Below are 23,643 nucleotides of genomic sequence, written 5' to 3' on the forward strand. Positions count from 1 at the left end.
CCAGGATGTAGATTCGTTTGTGTGCAGGCTACGTAATTATGCTAAAAAGCTGATATTTAAGAAGTTTGTCCGTTAGGAGTTGTCACTCGACGGCGTCTCCGTTTTTGCTCAATTCATTCTGGAAATTTTGTTTTTAGTAATTTTTTTTTGTTTAGTACACTTGTTGTATTAATAAGTATCCTGGGGCCGCTTATGTTTGTAACAATAAACTATGCTAGGGCTGTTTATATTTGATCAATAAACAAGATGCTCCCTCCTATATCCCTCCTTTCTTACTTGTACTACGTTAGAAATTATTTTGGTTTCGTTTCACTGCAGGGTGATTAGACAACAAGAGCCATTACACCCAGCTCTACAAATATGCCAAGCGCAAGCGTAATTGTTTGGGTCGTTTTTATTTTCATTTTACTTTGGTTTTCTATATTATTGTGGGGGCTATTTTTAATAAAACAATTACTTCAATCGCGCTTGTTGGATATGAGGTGATTATAGCTTCGTTAGCTATCCATTAAAGAGTTTAAAAAACCACGAGGACAACTACAATGGAAACGTCCCTAAACAAAATATTTATTATTATAGGGAGCTTTGGCAAAGCACGACGGCGACGGCAACGAGGGCGTCACCAAAACAAAAGGTTTAATGACGAAAAAAATCATGCTGTGCACTTGCGTTAAGGCTGCCGCACACTAGCCGATTTTTTGTTGTTGAACTGCAAATTTTTTGTCGCGGTCAAATCGGGTTAAAATTTGTCGGACCATCAGCTTCCCGCACACCAGCCGAGGCTTGGGGCTGAGTCATTTAAAATCAAGATGGCGCCTCTTACGCCGACGTGACTCTCATGACATTTTCTACTTGGTTGAGGCGCGCGCGAGCCCCGTCAAATTGTCTTCGTCCACTGCACACTAGCCGAAAAGGCCCGACAAATTGTTTTTAGATCTCGCATTGTCAGATAAAATTGCCTGACAAGCCCCGATCTTGTTGCAGACTTGTCTAAATTCACCGCACACTAGCCGACAAGTGAAGATATTTTGTCGGCCGACAAAAAATCGGCTAATATGCGGCGGCTCTTATAAATCTGTGTACATTTCTTTGCCGTTCTCTACAAAACAGCGACGTGAAATGGCCAATTTTTCGTACCTTCTTTAGGAATTGAAAGCTGTCGGTGCATGTTTGTCCTGAGCAAGATTTTAGACCGATAGCCGTACTGAACAGATTTACACAGTTGCAACATTCGAAGATAAAATATAAATACATTTTCTACAAGGCATCGTCCTCGGCGTCGCTGTCGTCATGGCTAAAGCTCCCTAAATAGCTTTACCAACAACGACGAGGGCAACGCCGAAGACGATGCTTGGTCAAAACTGAGCTTATTGTTTACCAGCGAAATTCCCAATTGTTTAGATCTGCTCAGTTCGCCAATGGCTCTAAAAACCTGCTCACGCTAAATATGCAATGACAGCTTTCAAGTTCAAATGGAAATACCATAAATTAGCCGTCGTTGATTCCGTCCCTCAGGCTACGCAGAACTTGGTTATTTCAATTTCTTGTTTTGTAGAGGGCGGCAAAGAAATGTACAAAGAATTATAACGCACGTGTATAGCTATTGTTTTGCTCATTTTAAAAACTTCTGATTAGTAGCGTTCTCGTTCCCTGTTGTTAATTTTGCATACGGAGACTAAGCCCACAGTACGAGCGCCAGTCAAAACTGTCCTACTAAAACGACACGATATCAGATAGTCTTTTTCTTCGCAACCAACAAAACTTTAGACAACGCTAAAATTGTTGTGGCCTCTTTGAATACTTAGCTCGAGAATTCAGGGTTCAATTTCACGAGGAACAACTTATAGTATTTTCTTCAAAATTACACAACTATGAGTTGCCGGACGCGTTACATCCATTTTCTGGCTCCAAATTAAAGGCTTGGAGACACAAAATGTTTCATAAAAATTTTCACTATATATATTTACAATCTGATAGAGTTTTCGGAATTATAAATCCCTTTTCGGGAATATATATTCGATGCCGCCTCCAGTGAGAAAGGCTGTCTGACTACAATTATTACTTCTACTTATGGCCCAAGACAGTTCAATGGGCGAAGTTTTAGGGAAACTGTTTTCCGATCTGAAATGCAGTGGACCGTTTTTACAAGTGCATTGTTCCCTCGTCTTTGCACTTCTAAGGCGACGCTTAGATTTATTCATAACGATTTTTTTTTCACTGTATAAGAAATTAAAACGACAACACCGTATCAATCGGATGGGCCGTAATCTTTTTTTCTCAGAGTTAGCAAATTTAAGATTTGAAGAGAAATGTAAGCTTATCTTCATCGCTCGTATTTTGCGTTGTGTGGCGGCCGTATTAAAATTTAAGTACGCGGTCAACTGGTGCGAGGTCTGGAACCAAGCATTTAGGAAAATAAGGACTGCAAACCGTTATAAAACAAATCAAGAATTGCAATGTGGACAAAAGCCCTTGGGAGACTGATTTAATTCGACGTGCTTGTCCGTGTTTCTCTTTTATCTTTTACACTGAAGTTTGAAAAAGCACTGCAATTCTTTTAAAGAGACGTTGCTATTCTCTCCTCCCTACTAAATACAATGTTAAAACTCAGGCGAAATTACACATTGTAGGTAGGGTGGGAGAGGGGGGAGGCTGAGCAGGTAAAGTTGTTTTCGCTCGCGACTGTTGTCTGGCGTGTGTGCAAAAGCGCCAAGAGCGCAAATTTTTCTCAAGACTTTTGTCCATGATTGCAGATGAAAACTAAATTAACTGAATCCTCTTCGTTTTATGGGTGTGTCTGGTGAAGGGTTTATAGTGGTAGCACGTTTACATACCGGTCCAACCGGTCCAAGTAGAGAGAAGCCCTGACCAAACACCTCAAATCAGGGGAGGAGAAGCTAACACGCCAACACAGAGAGGCGGGTCCGCAGAAAACAAAGCAACAGCCTCGACAGACCAGAGACAGAACACAAATGCAGCCTCTGCAACAGAGACTGTCACTCCCGCATCGGCCTCCACAGCCACAGACACCGGTGCTCCAGCCAAGCAGACAACTAGGATGCTACCCATGGTCAACCCTGACCGATGGAGGCCTACAACAACGTTTACAGAAATGTGGTCCATCTTAGTGCCAGGCAACTGGTGAATGACTGACTGGCTGTACTGGCTCACACATACGTTGAACGCCCCAACTCACACCTTTTGACATGGTGACGGCCACACTCCGGGCAACGGCATCGACCTGCCCCGTAAACTACATAACTAATAACTGTCCACTGCATGCCACGTGGCATATAGGGCCGCAGCATCTTCCCTCTACCTCAATTTGTCTCTAGCCCTGACAGTGCTCTGTTTCTCTCACAACCCTTTCGCGAATTCTTCTTCAATAAAAACATGAACTATTTTAAGAATGAAGAAGTCAAACTGTGAATATAAACACTGGTCGCATAATCATCACAATTTCTTCTGTATTGACAACGTGTGGTTTAGCTAAACTACGTCTACTTGACAATCTTTATCTTCCGCTTTCTTCGCCTATTGGAGACTTAAAGACATTTTCGGGAACAAGGGGACAAGGTCATCATGTTACATGGAAAAAGGTATAATTTTGGATTATTTTAAGGGAACAAGTGCTGTCTGGGAATTATCAACAGACACCTGATGTCAAGGAGCAAAATTGCAATAGTTTTATGATATTATGAAAAAGTGTAAGCTCTGACTAGAAGATCTTGCGTTGTAAACCTTATTGATTTTGAGCACCTTTTACTCCCAATATTCCGTAACTCCTCTAGGTATTCAACAGCGAGAATTTATCATTTGAAATGAAATATATTCAGGTACAACGCGCCGGATGAAAAAGGGAAATCATTAACGATACCAACTTGATAAGCCATACAGTTCACAAAAATAATATTCAAACTATTCTCACTGCATAATTAATTAGCTCATTGCAAAACATGCTATTATTCCATAACATTCCCCCGTTTTCGCCCGTGCTGGTGGCGTCGGTAATGCTTTGCGCCATTTGGAGTTTATATTTGGTCTGCATGTCCGCTTGAAGCGTGGTCTTTTCGTCCTGTACTCTACAAAGACAGTCGTCTTTTGCGATCCGCCAATCTCCCCTGGTGGCGGTTGACCAAGCTCCTATTTCCTCATATCCTCGTTGCATGCCTACTGCCTCATCAGTCGCGGACTCTTCCCATAACTTAATCTTATGCAATGAGGTAATGAGTATGCAGTGAGGATATGGTACTAATGAGAGTATACCATCCAAGAAGCTTGATGCGATGAGAAGAAATAGCGAGAATCTGAAGCTGAGTCATCTTGCGCGTAGTTATTTGCGATAAGTAAAACCGGAATTTTTGAAGTTTGTTTTCTTCTGGGATCCAAAGTTTAACTGCAGAAAGTCCCTTTTAATCTCGCTTGAAGACAGTGAATTAGCTTACCTATGTCTTTTATTTCGAATAAAGAAAAAGTTCACATTTACACAAGAATGGCTATCCTTTAGACATATCCAGCCAACCTTGGTAAACGAATTAATTAAACAACAGTATCCTCTTTCCTCATTACAAATGTGCAATTAGAACAGAATTAAAACATATACGAGCTGTGGTCTGCTGAGTCGTCCGTCATGCGAAAAAGTGACATGATTGGCTTATGTCTGACATCAAAGCGTTGTTTTAACTGTGAGTCATATCATGCCATCTTTCATTAGTCGTTGTTAGCTTTTGTTTCAGCATAATTCGACTAGACATCACTGGTGATTATTCGATATTATATTGACTTCTATCTGAGAGTGATTAGATAAAGACATCCGTCGCAATTTAAGAATTAGTGTTCTCTGCTTTTCGTTTTCGTGCCATGGATTTCAGTAATCCTCTGTCCAACTCGAGCGCAGGGTGAGTTTGAAAATGTACTATTTACCTGCTTTGTAATTTATATAGATAGTATCTTCATTAAGTTTTCTTCAGTTTAGCTAAAGATGGCTGTTGAAGGATTCTTGATAATTTGGAAAACGAATCGATAGGCAGAAATTATACCTAATTTGTTCGAATTCCCATCAAACCCTTTCTATTCGGTCTTACGCAAAGTCAGCGCCATATCTCTCCGCCGCACCGTATTAATCTTGTCAAGTGCGGACATGTGATGAGAATAAAGAAAATCAAGCGTAGCACAGACTGTTAATGTCAAGATATTCTGACCAATTTTGTAATGGAATATTTTCAAATCACACATGCTGGAAAAATAAGCGTTATAGCCATCATAGAAAACACAGTGTTAAGCCGGTACAATAGGATCGAAGACTTTATGCCCACCATTCGCTAGTGGCAAAACTACCAATCACAATCAAGAATTATCGATCCGCCGAACGAGTATATAATACCAAAAAAATATGCCAGGTGCGGAGTGTTACCGAGCATTGGTCTCTACCACTCCATGTTATCGGCAATTGATGAGATCCAGAAGGATCGAAATCGCGGTCTTGCCTGATCTACAAGGCTACGAGCCTTCTAACAAAAGAGGGACTATTAACAGTCTCAAGAAAACCTGACAACATCGCAAATAAAAGCAATGACAACCACAACGTGGAGCTGGATGAACAATCATAGGAAGAACTCCTAAATTCAGAGCTTTTGCCTGAACAAAACCACACAATATCATAAACAACACGCAAAACAGTCCACAGACTTGCGCGTGAACATCTACATTTGCAGTTCCAGGAAGAACATACTGGAAGGACAAAAAGCTCGATGAAATTGATGCAAGAAGCATAAGAACGTCTCTCTAATACAGACTCATAGCTTTCAACAAGGCAAGCTACAGCTATCTCTGGCGAAGCCGGACAAAGATAAATATGACACCCGTGATAACAAGCAGCATAACTTGCAACAGTAAATCAAACAGCTGGGCCCGGCGTAATAATACAAAATGCAAGTAACCAACATGCTCAGGGAATATTTCAAACTTTGTTCCTCCAGAGCTAACATTCAGAGAGCTTAAAACATATCTTGCAATCAAATGAGCCAAAAAAAGTAACACGTGGCCAAAAACAGAGGTGTCAAACTCAACAAATTACACGCGGATAACAGCGGAAGCCACGCAGACCTACGACCTCTAACGGCTCTACTCTGGTGAAATATCCTCCTAAAAACAGGAGTATTGTTTAGCGAAATATTCAAAGATCCCCCTATCGTACAATACAAAAGGGGCAGATCCTCAAAGATATACTAGTTCGAGCAAAACTCTCAAAGCGGCTATTACACGTGGATAGGAGTTGTGTAGGCCTGTCACCCCATTGTTATCACTAAAAATGATACCTTAGCAGGCCCTCTGCTTCTCTTCGAGATCAAGGGTTATAGTTTTAAGTCTTTTGTTTGAATCGGGAGCCAAGACGGTCGCTGATGATCTCCGATTAGCCGTAGATTTGGAAGTGATGTGATAAAATGCTACACGCAGTTGTGCTCATAACCAATTCATTCTAAAAAAATGATGCATTGTCAAAATCTAGAACGAAGAAGTGAAACGGCTCTTAAGTCAGCAGCTTTACCAGTAAAATATGAAACGAAACCGACAGCAGTAGAAAAAAAAAACAACAAAAAAAAAAACTGTTTACTTGATAAAAGGTCGATGCTGAGTATTTTCCTCTTCATTGGAAAAGTGTCTAACAGTTAACTTGAGGTGCTTACCGTAAATCCTTGAACAATCACTCGATCCTTTTAAGTCTTGTAAACAATGTCGCAATTGGATTAATTCAGTTATCAAATTATCAAATTACTTTAATTTTCTTATCTTGTGATGTGAACATAATTTTACTTTGTATCATATGTATATAATCGATGCTTTGAATTAAAATAGTTGGTTTCTTAGCGAAAGAAGCATAATGTTCCCTACCTTTTCTTAGCCTGTAATTCAAATTGCATGCTAGAGGAAGTTAATTTGCTACCGTTTGTTTAAAACCACCCGCAATGCAGGCCAATTTGCACAAGCAACAGAAATCTGTTCTATTATTTATTTGTTCGGTTTTTCAGCTCGTACTTGTAAGAAGGTTTACTTCCATAATCCGATAGAAACACATAACTCGAAAAAAATCTCGCGAAAGTATCCGAAAAAAGTGTATAAAAAGAAACTAAATAGGAACATCAAATTTTATTATATTCTTATTAACAGTGTAATGAAGAAAATGGCTCTGATCATGATGTTTACCTACCGCTAATTTGAAAGAACTCTCTCAGCGGAGGTTGACGCAAGAGGTCTTGACGCAAGGGTAAAAATATTACAGAATTAAAGCCAATCCTGCCAAAGATGAAGACCCACTGTCGTTTAAATTTGCCATACATACAACTGTACCTAAAAAAATACGTTCATGATGCAGATTTAACAAAGTTTTCGTGTCCGTATAATTAGCAATTTCCTTGGCAATCTATTTTCTGTCTTGTTGCACGAAACTTCTTCTTAAAAAATACTCAGCCCTAATAGTCGACCAAACAGAAGCTAACAATTCGAAGGAACGGTTCCTCCTTTTTCTCAGTATGAACTGGGAAAAACGCGAGTTCTAAACCTATTATTTTTTGAACAAAACTTGAAAAGCTAATAGGCACCTCTTTTCTTATCAGAATATTAATATGCTGTCTGCATAGACAGGTGGCAAGAACAAGGTGGATATTATATTGATGTAACACCAAATCCTCACAAGGACAATTACTAATAAATGTATGATGATTAGTAGTGAGAATTTACGCTTCATCTCGGGGACGGATAGATTTAAATAAAAAAACATGTCGCCCCTCGCACTTTTAAAAGTCGACTTCAATTTACGTTCTTCCCTTATTGCCACTTAATTACGACTTCGAGGTGCCCAGTGTCCCAACATCACTGTCCAATGTGGTATAAAGAAGGAATGCACCAGAAGTTCGAGTAACAAATAAAAAAAAAAATGTACCTAGATTATTTACATGGTATTGCAAACTTCTGTGCGACTGTTTTAAATATCTTCCCAAAATTAACTTTTAACAAGCAGGTCATAATTCAAGACCAGTAAGCTATTTTCTCTGACATTTTCGTTCCAAAGAAGAAAAAGAAAAAAAACGTCAAATGATCTTGAAGTTTTCGTACGCGGAGTTTCTTAAGTACGTACACCTTGTTTGCCACCGCAATATCATCTCTTCTAAATGAACGAATGCGGAATGAACGAACGAACGAATATATTGAGACGAGTAGGAGCTGCCAATAAATTAGCTAAATTTTACCATTAATTTGAACGTCTCCTAACAACAGATGAGCTAAGCCACAAGCTTGCTTGCAAGCAACCAAATGTTCATGTATGCTTAAATTACTTGCTAAAATTTGCAAGCTGCGTTGCCTTTAAAGTGCCTATGAAGTGAAAAAAATTGCTGCCTACTTGAAAGGCTTCTCAAAGTAAACAAGAATGGCGTTTTCCTGGCCTTTCCTGTTTAAAAAACAACATCATATAGAAAAACATGAGCCTCATTAACATTATATAACTAAACGGAGTTTGAGGTCTGTACTGAACTTTTCTGCAAGATGTGTCATGCTCGTCAAAACAAAAGCTTTATTATCGCTAAAAGCTTTTTTCCTTCCATTCGACGCAAATAGAAAAGCATAAAACTAGCACTAGGGTGTTGAAAACCCATCGACGTAAACCCAGCTTTGAGAAGCGTGGTGAAGCTAAAACTTCATAACTCTTTTTCAAATTTGCCGACATGCATTTTTTTTTTAATATAGTTTTACTCAACCATATGCTGTTCTCCTCAGTAGTTTACTGACATACATTTTCACACATAGCAGTTGGGAGAAACTGCTTGAATATCAGGCAGATGTATGTCACTTTTACCGTAATCATCTTCTTTACATGTAGTTAAAACATCTTAACGAGAATGCTCATGATTTAATAAGTATTTCAATCATGTAGTTTTCCACACGTCTAATCTAACTTTATAAATTCTTCATCTTTCAAGAGAGAACAAAGGTTCTCTACTGGAACAGCTTCTTTATTTTCCTTACAAATGTTAAACATAAATTGTTCATTAAACGCTTTTCATAATTTCGGGATTAGCAAGCTACATTGTACATGTCATGGACTCACTGGACATCTTCTTCCTTGCATTAAGCGCTTGAATATTCACGAAAGAGAAACCTCTACTGGAAGTGCTGCTTTATTTTCCTTGTATTTGTAAACATTAAGTTCTAAGTAGCCTTTATTTCGATAATTTCGGGATTAGTTTAAGTCGCCATTCTACACCAATTTGTGATAGGGTTGTAAATGTATTTGGTGATATTTCAATTAATTGCAGATTTAAGTTCAACAAACGTTTATTTAGCAGGCAAGGTTCGCACTTTTCATAAAGCAAAAATAAAATGTCTCTTAGCTTTGGTAGAATAGTCAGCTTAATTAACTTACATGATGGTGGGCAAACTAAACACATCTGTTGCGTATTTACCTCAATTCGCCTTAATTTAGGTCACGTTAACTTCAAATACCTCAATTAACATGAGTGTTAATTTCCTTTAGAATATGGACCTTCTATGAACTGCACTTTAGTAAGTTTGGTTGCGTGTTTTATTATGTATTTCTAACAGCCTTTGAGCGAATCGTCTTTAAATAGAAATGTAAACTCCTCGAAACACGACGGCGTCAAACTGTGCAAACAAACAACTGGTCGAATGATGAACACTTTTCCATTAACACACGTAAATCTAAAGTGCTTGTATTTTAAAATCTCTATCTTTCTCGTTGTTTGCTTGTTGGAGACTCCAAAGATTTTTGGGAAGAAGGAATTATAGCCTTTTGCATGAGACAAGGGATAATTTTCAATTACTTTAATGGAACAAGTGATGTCTTGGAACTATCAGCAGAAACTTGATATCAAGGGGCAAAATTGCATAAATTTAAAGTTTTAAGGCATTGGTAGGAAGTGTAAACTCTGATTAGGAAATCTGTCGTCGTTTACTTTATTGATTCTTGAGTAGCTTTCTCTCCCAATAGTCTTTCACATGTCTGGGTATTCAACATGTACACTTTCTCATTGTAGAATGTACAAATTTAAGGGCAAACACGCGGGATGAAAAAGGGATATCATTAAGGAAGGTTACCGTCTCAATAAACTATATATGATGTTCAAAAAAAAAAATAACATTCAAACAAATGAAAGTATAACAATAAAATATCTAGATGCAAGACTAAATAGCGGAAATATGAAACTGAATCATCGTTGCGTTCAGTTTAAGAAAGAATGTTATTTCTTAGAAGGAAAACCGAAATTTGAGAAATTTATTTTCTTCATTGATCTGACGTTTAACTGCAGATAATTTATTCAATCAACGCTTGAGGACAGTGAATTAGCGTAACGACCTTAACCATGCCTTTTATTTCGATAAAAAGCAAAAATAAACAAAACAAAACAACTAAAACTCAGACTTTCAGTAGAGTGGTTCTCCTTCAAATGTATTTAACCAACCTACATGTAGGTAAATAAATTAACTGAAGAACCGTATTCTATTTACTCATTAAAAATGCATAATCAGAGCAGAAAGTTTATATGTACTTTGTGGAGTGCAGTCTCTTGTCAAGCGAATAAGTAACATGATTGGTTTACGTCTGTTATCTGGGCACTGTTTTAACTTTAAGCCATGTCATGCCATCTTACATTAGTCGTTGATAGCTTTTGCTGGAGCTTAATTCGACAAGACATCACTGGTGATTATTCAATACTGTATTGACTTGTATCTGAGTCTTATTAAGTGGAGACATCCGCCGCAGGTTAAGAATGAGTTTCTCTCTGCTTTTCGTTCTCGTGTCATGGATTTCAGTAATCCCTTGTCCAACTCGGGCGCAGGGTGAGTTTAAAAAATTTCCTCTTTACCTCCTTTGTATTTCATAGATGCTATCTTTATTTCTAAGTCAGTGTTCCCCAGTTTGGTTAAAGATGGCTGTTAAAGGATTCTTGATAATTTGGGAAACGAATCTTTAATCGGAAATTATACTTAGACTAATATGTTCGAATAGGCATCACATTGTTTCCATTCTGTCTTACACTGAGTCAGTGCCGTATCTCTCTGTACCGCATTAATCCTGGCAAGCGCGGACGTATGACGAGAATAAAGAAAATCAAGCGTAGCATAAACTGATATTGTCACAATAGTCTTTTGAAAATTAAGTGATATGTAAGCAAGCCTATCTACTTCTCTTTGTGATCCAGGGTTAGTCTGTAGTCCACCGGTTGAATCGGGAACCAAGACATTCGCTGATGATCTCTGATTAGCCGTAGATTTGGAAGCGATGTGATAGAATGCTACACGCGTTTGTCTTCATAACCAGTTAAATAATTCCAAAAAGTGCCGCATTGTCAGCATGTAAAACGAGGAAGTGAGACAAATCTTAAACTAGCTTTACCTCTAATACATAAAAAGGCAAATGACAACAGTTTGAAGAAACCATGTTTACTTGATTAAAGGTTAATGCTGAGCATTTTCCTCTTCATTGGAAAATGTGTCTAACAGTTAACTGGAGGTGCTTACTGTAAATCCTTGGACAGTCACTCGATCTTTTTAAGTCTAATAAACAATATCCTGTATGAGATACGTGCGTCATCTGAATACCATATCATGTATAAGATACGTGCATCAGCCATGTTTACCAAATTCAAATTACTTCAATTTTCTTATATTGTGTTTTAACGTGATTTTACTTTGTGATACATGTATATACGGCTCATGCTTTTCATTAAAACAGTCCGTTTCCTAGCGCGAGTAGAACAATCAACTCTGCAACTTTTGGCCTGTAGATCGAAACTCACAAAGATCTCAGAGGAAGTTGCTGCTGTTTCTCAAAAACCACCCACAAGCCAGGCAAATTTTGAGCAGACAAAAGAACTCTGATCTGATATTTCTTTGTTCGGTTTGGTGTTCGTTCATGTACAAGCCTTCCTTGTATAATGCGATACAAACACAGAACCCGAGAAAGTGCTGTTGACATTGTGATGGCACGAGTAAAGAGAATTCATATTTTGATTTTTCTTCATTTTCTTGCTTTTTTTCCCGAGGAAAAGGAATTTAAAACATAGTATAAATTAACGTGAATTCAAGATCGTGCAGTGGGTAATAGTCAGCTGCTTGTATATGTATTATAACAAGAGGAAATTTAAGGAGTGTTAAAGCGCGCAATTTAAGGAGTGTTATGGTGTGCGATTTAAGGAGTCTTATTGTGCACAATTTAAGGAGTCCTAAATGCGCAATTTAAGGATTGTTAAAGTGCACAATTTTGCGTAATTTAAGGAGTGTTTAATGTCGTTGTTCCTAGCGAAAGTAAGTTAACCGTGGCGACTTGCGATTGAACCAGAGCTATTACTCAAATACAAACAACTCGTGATGGCGTTAATGGGGGAACACTGCCTTGCGTTTGGTTAGCCCATGCGACTTCCGGCGATAGCGTGACAAAACAACCTCACTTATCTCCCCAGCACTACGAGCTGAATGACAGACAGCACGTGCTGGATCGGACAAGAGTATCGGTTAGCAAGCGATGTTCAAAGGCGATGAAAAAACAACAAGCTTGGGGGAGGTCGCTTCGCAGACTTAACCGCCACTGATGCATGCAAGGCAATGCATCCCCCCAAGCCATGGAAGCCGGTGAGAAGCTAGTTCGGCGAGAAACGTTCAACAATGTTAGCCACCCTGGGAGCTACTGACTCTAATGTAGATTGAGGAGTTCTTATATAAAGCTGGTAACAGTCTGAGGACCAGCGACTCACGACTTTAATAAGCCAGTCTGGCAAGCCGGCAGCAGCGGCAACCGACGCAGCACCTATGCGGAAGCTATAGCCCTTGAGACTCTGGTAAGGAAGACCTGCGACCCTCGAACTGTCCCGTAGAAGGTGCGAAACCGCTCCCCGAGTAAGCAAATTACCTGACTGGAAGTAAAATAAGGGACCCTGTTGCGGCCGTGCTAAGAGAAAGTACTCTCGCATAGCCGAGACCGCGCAAAGGGTGGACGAAGTGCGAGCGATGGTGAGAGATTGCCCTCGCCTGTAAACATCTGTTTTTGAAGATTTTAGCTGCACCGTCATGCGCTGCGGGCATGCCAGGGTTGGATGAAAGGCTATACAATCAGTAGAAAGATCAAAAAGCGGTCTAAATTTGCGAACACCGTTGTAGGTAAATTCACTGCATCGCAGGAAGGCGAAAAAGGCTAAATTGAAAGCGGCCCAGATCATGGAGAAATCCCGGGGGCTAAGCCATGATTGCAGAACAGGACGGATTGCCGAGAGAACCTGAGGGGTAACCGGTTGACGGCGAATACGCTGTTCGCCTTGGTAGCGCAGAATACCGCGTAAAACCTTGTGGAGAAGAAGCTTGCCCTTCAGAGGGTCACTATACCCAGCAGTGATATGGAGGTTGCGAACAGCTGCTAAATAGAGTTTAATTGTGCTATGACGCACCGTTCTAGCGAGATAGGAGGCAAAATAAATAAGAGTACCCTCGCAGGCGGGTAGGACATCCCCGTCTGGACCTAGGAGACGATTCATCAGGCAGAATTGTAAAAAGCGTTTTTCCCCACAGCTGTAGGCTCGATTTGTGTTCTTGGAAAGACCCCAAGAAGCGTAGGTGAGCACTTCCTCTCTCAAAGGGTCATTAGTGAAGGCGGGATGGTACAAGGAATCTGGTCGGCATCGGGTGCGAGGGCCCAGAAACGCTGCATCTGAAAGCAGGAGAGGGCATCAGCAATCTCATTTGAAACCCCAGGGAGATGACGGGCCCGTACAAGAAAATTATGTTCCATGGATAGGAGAACAAGCTTTCTGACCAGTTCCATGATAAGGGGAGCTTTTGAATGCCCCGAATTTATGATAGATACCACTGATTCATTATCACACCAAAACTGCAGACGTTTTCCCGTGAAAAGTGGGTGCCATATAGCGCAGGCAACAACGATGGGGAAGAGTTCTTGCCACTCAATGCTTATACCCCGCTCTCGGTTCAAAAGCATAAGGGGAGGCCAGTGTCCTTGAAACCACTTTCCCTGAAAATAACCGCCGAACCCCACGGAGCCCGCTGCGTCAGTGTAGAGCTCTAGGTCTGGAGTAGGGGTAGTGCTGGACTCAAGAAAAAGGGAGCGCCCGTTCCATTTGGAGAGGAAAACTTTCCACATATCGAGGTCCCTAAAGAACTCCCTGTTAAGCCTGATGTGATGAAAACGACTAGGGACACCCTTAGTTAAATTAATGGCGCGTTGAAGGAAAGTCCTGCCGGGGACTACCACTTTACATGCAAACTGGAGAGTACCAATGAGTGATTGTAACTCAACCAGGCGCACGGAGCGGCGTTTCTTAAAGGATGTCAGCAAGTCATAAGTCCTGGAAAGTTTGTCCTGGGGTAAGCGGGCCTCCATGCGAATGCTATCTAAAACGATCCCCATAAATTCTATTTCTTGGGAGGGGCCTATGGTCTTGGACGCTACCACCGGGGCCCTAAGTGACATGAATACCCGTAAAAGAGTTCTGAAGCTAGTAAGACAAGCTAATCTAGAACTTTCAGCGATGAAGAAGTCGTCCAGGATGTGAATGACCCGCTGGAGACCATAGTTATGTTTTAGGATCCACTCGAGCCCATCGGAGAGCTGATTAAAAATGAACGGGGCACTGCGAAGCCCGAAGGGTAAGTACATGTCCACATAGTATTGAGATTTCCACAAAATATCCAGTAAGTTCCAGTCTTCGGGGTGGATTGGTATAAGGCGAAAGGCTGATTTAAGATCAGTCTTAGCCATAAAGGCTCCCTTTCCCAGGGACTGGAGGATATGAATTGCATCGTCTACCCGAACATAGCTCAGGGAATAGGGATCCTTGGCAATGTGGTCATTTATACTATTTCCCTGTGGGTAGGAGAGGTGATAGATAGTTCGCCAGTCATTTGAGTGTTTTTTAGGAGTAACTCCCACTGGATGACACTGGAAATTTGCTAAGGGAGGGGCAGGATAGGGACCGGCTACCCGTCCTAAGTTCACTTCCTTTTGCAGGTTGGCAGAAACTACATCAGGGTGCTGCGTCGCAGATGTAAGGTTGGGGGAAATCCGGGCTGAACGCGGCCCACAATAACCAATACGAGCGCCTTCTTTAAGCGTACTTAGCAAATTAAAGACAAAATTACGATCTAGGTGATCGGTTAATTCTAAATCTAAGCGATAAATGTCAATAGGTGAGGATACTAATGGCTTCTGATGACGCCTTTGCTGCTCCACTTTACTTCTTGCTTCGCTCACTGGGTCTGGGGACTCCCGCGTTCCGGGCTTGGCCACTGGATTGTTGCTGAGGGCAGTCTTGGACGGTGTGGCCGTTTGAGTAGCAGCGGCGGCACACGTGCGGGTAGCTGCAGTTTCGGCGCCGGCACCCAGAGGACTTGTTGAAGTCAAAGTACACCGTCTGGGAACGACGCTGTTTTCTGTAGGGGTCAGCGGAAGGACACACATCTTCAGCGTGATAGGGACTCGAGCAGATACCGCAATGGGGCTTAGCTAGGCCCGAGAAGGTTACCGTCCATAACTCCAGGTCTACTTTGTCCCACTGAAGGGACAAATTGGAAGAGGCACGGCGACGAAATTGCTGGTCGTAGGAAAGCCAAGCAAGACCCTTGAATTTAGTTACCGCGCGACTAATTATCTGCTGGTACTTAATCAGCTCAAGGGCCCGTCTTGGATAGGCAGTTACAATGACCAACATGTACACCATGTAGGCCTCCAGCCACTTCTGAAAAGAGTCTATAACGGGTTTTCTTTTCCTAACCATGGTGACCGGGGAACCCAGGGGACCTGAGGACGAGTCGTCTAAGCGGAGCTGAATTTCAGGGGCCTGGGACTGATACAAGTTGTCAGGTAAGAGTAAGACAAGATCAACGTACTCACCCCGGAGTATTTTGTCCTCCATATCACGGTCCACTGGCCTCGACAGACCCAAAGGAGACGCCATGCCCGAAGCTGCGAGAGTTTGGCTGGAGGGCGTTGGGCTGAAGGCGCTGTTTGTACGAACGGCGTCCAGAGCGCTGTGTACGGACCGGGATACAATGTCCTCAATGGCAGAACGCTGCGCTGGACTGAGGGCGTCTCTTTGATCAGTAGAGTGATTAGTATGGAAGAGATCTTCCTCTGTATCTGACTGCAGCATGTCCTCAATAGAAGACAACGAGGCGCGGTCGGAGAGGGCGCTGTCCTCCGGAATGCTGAGACTCCGGCCTTGAGTGGCGTCGATTTCACTGGCTGTAGTGGACGGCTGTTGTGTGGATGTTTTGTTCGCCGTATGACGAGTGCGTTGAGGCCGACCAGGTCTTCGTTTGGATTGACTGGCCTTTCCCGTCGATGCTCGCTTGAGCCGGGCGAGGAGTTGCACTTTGGAGCCTGTTATGGGCAAATTCAGCGATTGAAGACGAAGTTTGAGGACCTCGCTGGATAGCTTCGATAGGTCCTCACTTCTGGTAGCGACCCGAGCAGTATTCGACGAGCGGCGAGAGCGAGCCATGGAAGGTTTACAAAAATTAAACGATAGATTTACAATAAGTAATAGCTACGTTGCTTAGACGAACTCAGAATGGACTCCGAACAGTTTTCCGAGCTTTTATACGGAGACGTTCGTCTGCTTGTAAGCCAGTAGAAAAGGCTGTACTACCGAACAGCTTACCCTAACACGTGTAACATCTTAAACATGAATAGTGCTTTAATGCTTTGCACCAATGCTATGGTACGTTATAACGTTCAGAAGATAACAAAGCTGCAATGTTTTAGGTTTAGCTACAATAACGCTTACAGTTTGTTGACCTTTGGAATATAACTGCTCACTAGCTCTATAGAAAGTGATGCCGCCATGAACGGCTCATTCAGAACGTACGTCACGCTCCATTAACTATATTTTACTGGCGTGACAGTAAAATCTCATTTAATTGCAGAAATTAAGGAGCCTTAAATTGCGAAATTTCAAAAGCCTTAATGTGCGTAATTAAAGGAGCTTTAAAGTGCACGATTTAAGGAGTCTTAAACTGCGCTATAAAAGGAGTCTTAAAGTGCGCAATTTAAGAAGTCTTAAAGTGCGCAATTCAAAGAGTGTTTAAGAGCGCTATTTAAGTTGTGTTAAAGTGCGCAATTTTAGGAGTCTTAAAGTGCGTAATTTAAGAAGTGTTTAATTGCGCAAATTAAGGAGTCTTAAATTGCGCAATTTTAGGAGTCTTAAATTGCGCAATTTTAGGAGTCTTAAATTGCGCGATTTCAGGAGTCTTAAGAGCAGCTTCGTCTAAATATCAACTAGACTTGGAAATAGCGAAAAAATCGAATTTCTTCAAACTCGCCCAGAATGAAGCCCTACGGGTACTAGTTACAAAAATATTGTTTTAAGCTCGATAAATCAAAAATTATTTTTTTTCCGCAATTTTTTCGTTTCGATGCCCCAAATCGGCCAAAATCCATCGAAAATGAGCGGCATATTCAGAGGCTCGTAAACTCAAAAGTAAAAATCTTCATTACAATCTGATTACACGTCGTATTTGTACTTCCTTTCTTGTCTATTTAGAGCTAAATAGATCGTGATTTGATTGGAACAAAAATATTTGATGAATTTTCTAAATTAACGACCCAAGACAGCTTTACAAGAGGTCTACATTTAGCCTATTTTCAAATGCTAAAAAGGCGTTCTGGTACACGGCTTTTCCCAAAACGCCTAGTTTGGTCTGAAAGAGCATTGTTTCTTCTTCAAATCAGTGAAATAAAATTTTTGGGTAAATAAAATCGCGAGCGCTGAGATAGCGAACTAAATGCAGCACTTCTTCCTGAAAACGTGACCTTTGACCCAAGTGTAACGAAACCGATTACTGCAAGAAAACCCGGAAGAAAAGCAAACGCTTCGTTATTTTGAAACAATTTCTAGGGATATCTCTCCGAAACCATGATTGCAAGAAACTATTTCCAGATATGAAATCTTCCAGGGTCAAAAAAGGAGCTAAAGGGCGCATTTTGACACAATAACTTTGTTTGCTGAGAATTGAATTGAAGTCAATTCCAGTGAAATTTGCAAACTTGAAGTATGTTAGCCGATACTTACCTGAATATTTATATTTATAGAAGAGTCGTCTTCTTGGATTAACCTTCAAAAGAAGCTGGACCCAGATTTGGAAACCTCTACAAGAAGAAATGTTTAATGTTCCGTGACCTGCCCGCTGCTATAAATTCCATGCAGATGCCAACTGCATGTTTGTCGTAAAACCAACTGAACTCCACTGACAGTTTCCATGTGCAACCCCAAAATAAACAATCCCCAAAAATGTAAAGTGAAATTGGCTGTCTTCATGAACAGTTAGAAGCTAGAGTCAAGTTCCATTACGTTTTAAAAGTGCTTGATTTTATTTGTGTGCGTCGACTTTGTTCACTACTATCACGTTCGAATACCGCGAATCGGTCACGTCAAAACAGTGCAGACCGTGCAGACTGCAGACACTTGTTTGGGCTTTTCATTGTGACTCCTTTTTTTGGGTCTAGTTACAAAATAGTGTTAAATATATCTGAAAGTTTGTCATTTATGCAAAGGCTGCACAAGCGCAATATTTGACTCTTGATTCAAAAGACAAACGCGTACGAGACTTTGTATGGGAAACTTACTCAGTCTGCACGGTCTGCAGTGTTTTGGCGTGACCGATACTACACAGTATTCGAAAGTGACAGTAACTACTGAGTGAACAAAGTAAAATCAAGCACTTTTAAAACGTAATGGAACTTGACTCTAGCTTCTAATTGTTCTTGAAGACAGCCAATTTCACTTTACATTTTTGGGGATTGTCTATTTTGGGGTTGCACATGGAAACTGTCAGTGGAGTTCAGTTGGTTTTACGACAAACATGCGGTTGGCATCTGCATGGAATTTATAGCAGCGGGCAGGTCACGGAACATTAAACATTTCTTCTTTTAGAGGTTTCCAGATCTGGGTCCAGCTTCTTTTGAAGGTTAATCCAAGAAGACGACTCTTCTATAAATATAAATATTCAGGTAAGTATCGGCTAACATACTTCAAGTTTGCAAATTTCACTGGAATTGACTTCAATTCAATTCTCAGCAAACAAAGTTATTGTGTCAAAATGCGCCCTTTAGCTCCTTTTTTGACCCTGGAAGATTTCATATCTGGAAATAGTTTCTTGCAATCATGGTTTCGGAGAGATATCCCTAGAAATTGTTTCAAAATAACGAAGCGTTTGCTTTTCTTCCGGGTTTTCTTGCAGTAATCGGTTTCGTTACACTTGGGTCAAAGGTCACGTTTTCAGGAAGAAGTGCTGCATTTAGTTCGCTATCTCAGCGCTCGCGATTTTATTTACCCAAAAATTTTATTTCACTGATTTGAAGAAGAAACAATGCTCTTTCAGACCAAACTAGGCGTTTTGGGAAAAGCCGTGTACCAGAACGCCTTTTTAGCATTTGAAAATAGGCTAAATGTAGACCTCTTGTAAAGCTGTCTTGGGTCGTTAATTTAGAAAATTCATCAAATATTTTTGTTCCAATCAAATCACGATCTATTTAGCTCTAAATAGACAAGAAAGGAAGTACAAATACGACGTGTAATCAGATTGTAATGAAGATTTTTACTTTTGAGTTTACGAGCCTCTGAATATGCCGCTCATTTTCGATGGATTTTGGCCGATTTGGGGCATCGAAACGAAAAAATTGCGGAAAAAAAATAATTTTTGATTTATCGAGCTTAAAACAATATTTTTGTAACTAGTACCCGTAGGGCTTCATTCTGGGCGAGTTTGAAGAAATTCGATTTTTTCGCTATTTCCAAGTCTAGTTGATATTTAGACGAAGCTACTCTTAATGTGCGTAACATAAGAAGCCTTAAACTGCACAATTTAAGGAGTCTTAAATCGTGCTATTTAAGGAGTGTTAAAGTGCGCTGTTTAAGTAATCTTAAAGTGCGTAACTTAAGAAGTCTTAAAGTGCGCTATTTAAACAGTCTTAAAGTGCGCAATTCAAGGAGTCTTAAAATGCACTATTTAAGGAGTCTTAAAGAGCGCAGGTTAAGGAGTCCTAAAGTGCACAATTTAAGGCGTCGTAAAATGCGTAATTTCAGGAGTCTTAAAGTGGGAAATTTCAGGAGTCTTAAAGTGCGCAATGTCAGGAGTCTTAAAGTGCACAATTTAAGGAGGCTGAAACGCGCAATTTAAGGAATCTTAAACTGCGCAATTCGAGAAGTTTTAAAATGCGCAATTTCAGGAGTCTCAAGTTTAGGAGTCTCGAAGTGTGCTATTTAAGGAGTCTTAAAGTGCGAAATTTAAGGAGTCTTGAGGTGTGCTATTTAGGGAGTCTTAAAGTGCGAAATTCAGGGAATGTTAAAGTGCGCAATTGAAGGAGTCTGAAAGTGCGTAAGTTAAGGAGTGTTAAAGTGCGCAACCGAAAGAGTCTTAAAGTGCTTAATTTAAGGAGTGATAAGCGCCCAAGGAAACTTGAAACTAGATATATTACATAAAGCATTTTTTGGTGATTTCAGGAAAGTTTTAATAAAGAAGACTTGGCCCAGATAGTGATAATGTTGCAAATTGTTTCTGTGGTTCAGGACCAAGTTACAGAAACACTCGTGAAAGTATCAGAAAAATACATAAAAAAAAAAAAAAATCGATAGGAATACAGAATTTTAAAATTGCCGTGATTCTCATCATTACCCACCGCTAATTTGAAATGACAATACTCTTAGCAGAAGTTGTTTAACCGCAAATTCTAAAGAGAAGTTTGCCGGGGTCTAGACGCAATAGTAAAATTGTTATGGAATTAAATGGGAATTATTTTGTAAAAACTTGCCAAAGGTTAAAACCGATGATGATGTAAATCCAACGTAGACGTCGTGTCTTGTATTAATTAGCCATTTGCAAATTTAAGGCAATCTAATTTCGGTCTTGTAGCAAGGAAATTTTCCATAAGACTTGATCTGACGTATCAGTCCACAAAAGCTAATATTTCAAGGGGACGGTTCCTTCTTCTGCAGTAGAGCGAAATTTCGGGTTTCACGACTACTAATTTTTTAACCTAAATTTGAAAAGCGTGATCAGCACTCTCTATTGTTAGAATATCAATAGGCTGTCCGAATAGACAGGTGGTAAAAACAACGTGGATATCATATTGATATACCACCAAATTCTCACAAGATAGTAACTGAGAAATATGTGATGCTTACAGAGGAGAATTTACGTTTGATATGGGCAAGGGAAAGATTAAAAAACAAACCGGCCGTCACTCGCACTTTAAAAATCGATTTTAAGTTTTAGACCTTTTTACGTTCTTCGCTAATTTTCACTAAATTACGCTTCGAGGTGTCCAGTCTTCAAAATATTTGTAGTTTGCAATTTCATTCAAACACTAAGTAAACGATTTAACCATCAGCGTCGTACCTCAGGAATTCACCTGAGGTACGAGTAACATGTGGACATACACTTATTATTTACATCGTGTTGCAAACTTCTGTTTGACTAATTTAAAATTCTTCTGAAAAATAAATGATTTCTAACAACAGCACATATCGAAAAAACACTTGAAAGTACTGGTGAAATGAAACTTATGATAAAATTTTACCTGCGTTTGCACTATTTCTTTGAACTTTGAAATTTATTTTCTCTAGTTTTTACAAATAAAATGTTCTCAATGTTACTCAAGGCAACTATTTAATACTATCTTTGGCTTTAAGAAAATGTAAATGGGACTGAAAAGTACCTAAAACTTATTCTGGTCCACTAGAAACTGAAATTTCTCGATTTACTATCAGATTTTGTCATAAATTCCTCATAAAAAGCGATGACACTGAAAGGTAAACTCTGAAATACATCATGCAGTTATCTCGGATCCTTACAAGACTTAGCAAGCGGGAGACAAAATTACGACTACACTTTTAACTCCCCTTTCAGAAAGTTATTTTACATTTGGTATCACAACAATAACGAACCATTTAGAAATTATAGTTTCACCGATTTGTTTAGACAAAGGTCTGGCGAAAAATTAATCTTGTGCGTGGAGGTCAGAGTAAATCGAAATAAAGATATACTGCATGTTTATAAACGATACTATCTAAATAACCCCTCATCACTCATTCCTCAATAAGTCTGTTCTTTTTAAATTGTTTGCCTATTGATTTTTGTTCCAGACTTTAAAAGCCTGTTTTAAATTTTCGTCTATTTATTATAAGCTCTTCAGATAAACATGTTTATATTTATTTCAGATGGAGGACGTGAGCTGTACTTTCCAGCCTACTATGCTGAGAAACGTTTAGTGAACCACTGGATAAAAACTATGATTGTCAATGACTTGGACGAGTGTGAATACCGTTGCTACCTGGATGCAAACTGTGTCAGTCTTAATATTAGGAACAAAGATCCTGACGGAACACATGAATGTGAGCTGAATAACTCCACTCACATGGAGCATGACGGGAATCTGAAGGACGACCAGCTTTACTACTATCGTGGCGCCGAAGTAAGCAACTATGAAATTTTTAACTTTGCGCTCTCAATTACTTTGTTAAACTGTATATTACCACCGGAAGCCCTCACTCACAAACGTTTCGGGCTTGAACAAGTAACGAGAGCAAGCAGGCCTGAAGCCAGAAAAAAAAAGCGGGGTCTGAGAAGAGAACACAAGTAATCCTTGCCGGGAGGAAGGGGTTCGGGAGGGGGGGGGGGGGAGCGGGGAGGAAGGGGGGAGCGGGGAGGAAGGGTGGGGGGCGGGGGGCGGGGGAAAGGCAAAAGTCAATTGTTTAAACATAGAAAATGAAAGAGAGAATACAATGGTACGATAATACTGACCTGTACATATCCAACCAGTATATAAATATGTAACGAATAATCCCATGGCTCATGACACAGTTTGGCCAGCTGATTGCAACCTTTTGCTTTGATTATTGCAGTCTGTTGATAAACAGAAATTTATAAGGAGACTTATTTTGTTTCAAACACGAGTAGCATCGTTCCAGTATAAACACCGTCAGCCTTCTGAGCAAAGTCTCTCGAGCTAGCTGCCAATCCATTTTAGAATATTGCGATCGATATAAGATACTGTGCTGCAACAAAATACTCTTTAGGCTAAAGAGTCGTTGTCGTTAAAGGTTTCATGTAAATTTTGGTAGGCATTTTTAGGCGATGCACCCAAAATATCCCAGTATTTTATCACAAATTGCTTAGATCACACTCGTTTTTTATGTAATAATACCTCCTTTTCTTCCGCCTTTTGTCGGGTAACAGAATTTCAGTTTAAAAAGTAAAGAAGAACTGTATCGTGTCATTCGAAGATACCTCATTCCCACTTGACCTCGCCGGGTCTTAATTTCGCGAGGTTTTATTTCGCGACTTGAGGATACGGTCTTAAGAAAAAAACATTAAATTTTGCAAAAGTACGTCGACAAAGGTCAAATAACAGTTGATGAGACAATTGCTTGACTTCGTAAATTTATTACCATAATTAATTTCGCGAGCGTTTTTTGCGAGTCTTAAAATTCGGGAAAAATCACGAAAATTAATGCTCGAGAAAAAACTGACAGCGCGAAAAAATATGGGAACTTTAACTCAGACTATGTCAGAAATAATCCTTGGCTAATTTTAAATGATATTTAGTCGCGGGTTCGTTGGTAA

General features: G+C 40.2%; 2 protein-coding genes across 2 annotated transcripts in view; one reads left to right on the forward strand and one right to left on the reverse strand.

The window, feature by feature from the left end:
* LOC149104515 (pancreatic secretory granule membrane major glycoprotein GP2-like) overlaps positions 1-23,643 on the forward strand; it is a 290,181-nt gene that overhangs the window by 94,776 nt on the left and 171,762 nt on the right. The gene's annotated exons all lie outside the window — the stretch shown is intronic.
* On the reverse strand, positions 15,183-16,523 carry LOC149104520 (uncharacterized). The gene has a single exon (XM_089271238.1). It carries the CDS (start codon positions 16,521-16,523, stop codon positions 15,255-15,257), a length of 1,269 nt encoding a protein of 422 aa, XP_089127364.1. The 3' UTR covers positions 15,183-15,254.

Source organism: Orbicella faveolata, unplaced genomic scaffold (genome assembly GCF_042242905.1).
Source record: "Orbicella faveolata isolate gen_17 unplaced genomic scaffold, um_ofav_v1 contig_34, whole genome shotgun sequence".
Taxonomy (NCBI): Eukaryota; Metazoa; Cnidaria; class Anthozoa; order Scleractinia; family Merulinidae; genus Orbicella; species Orbicella faveolata.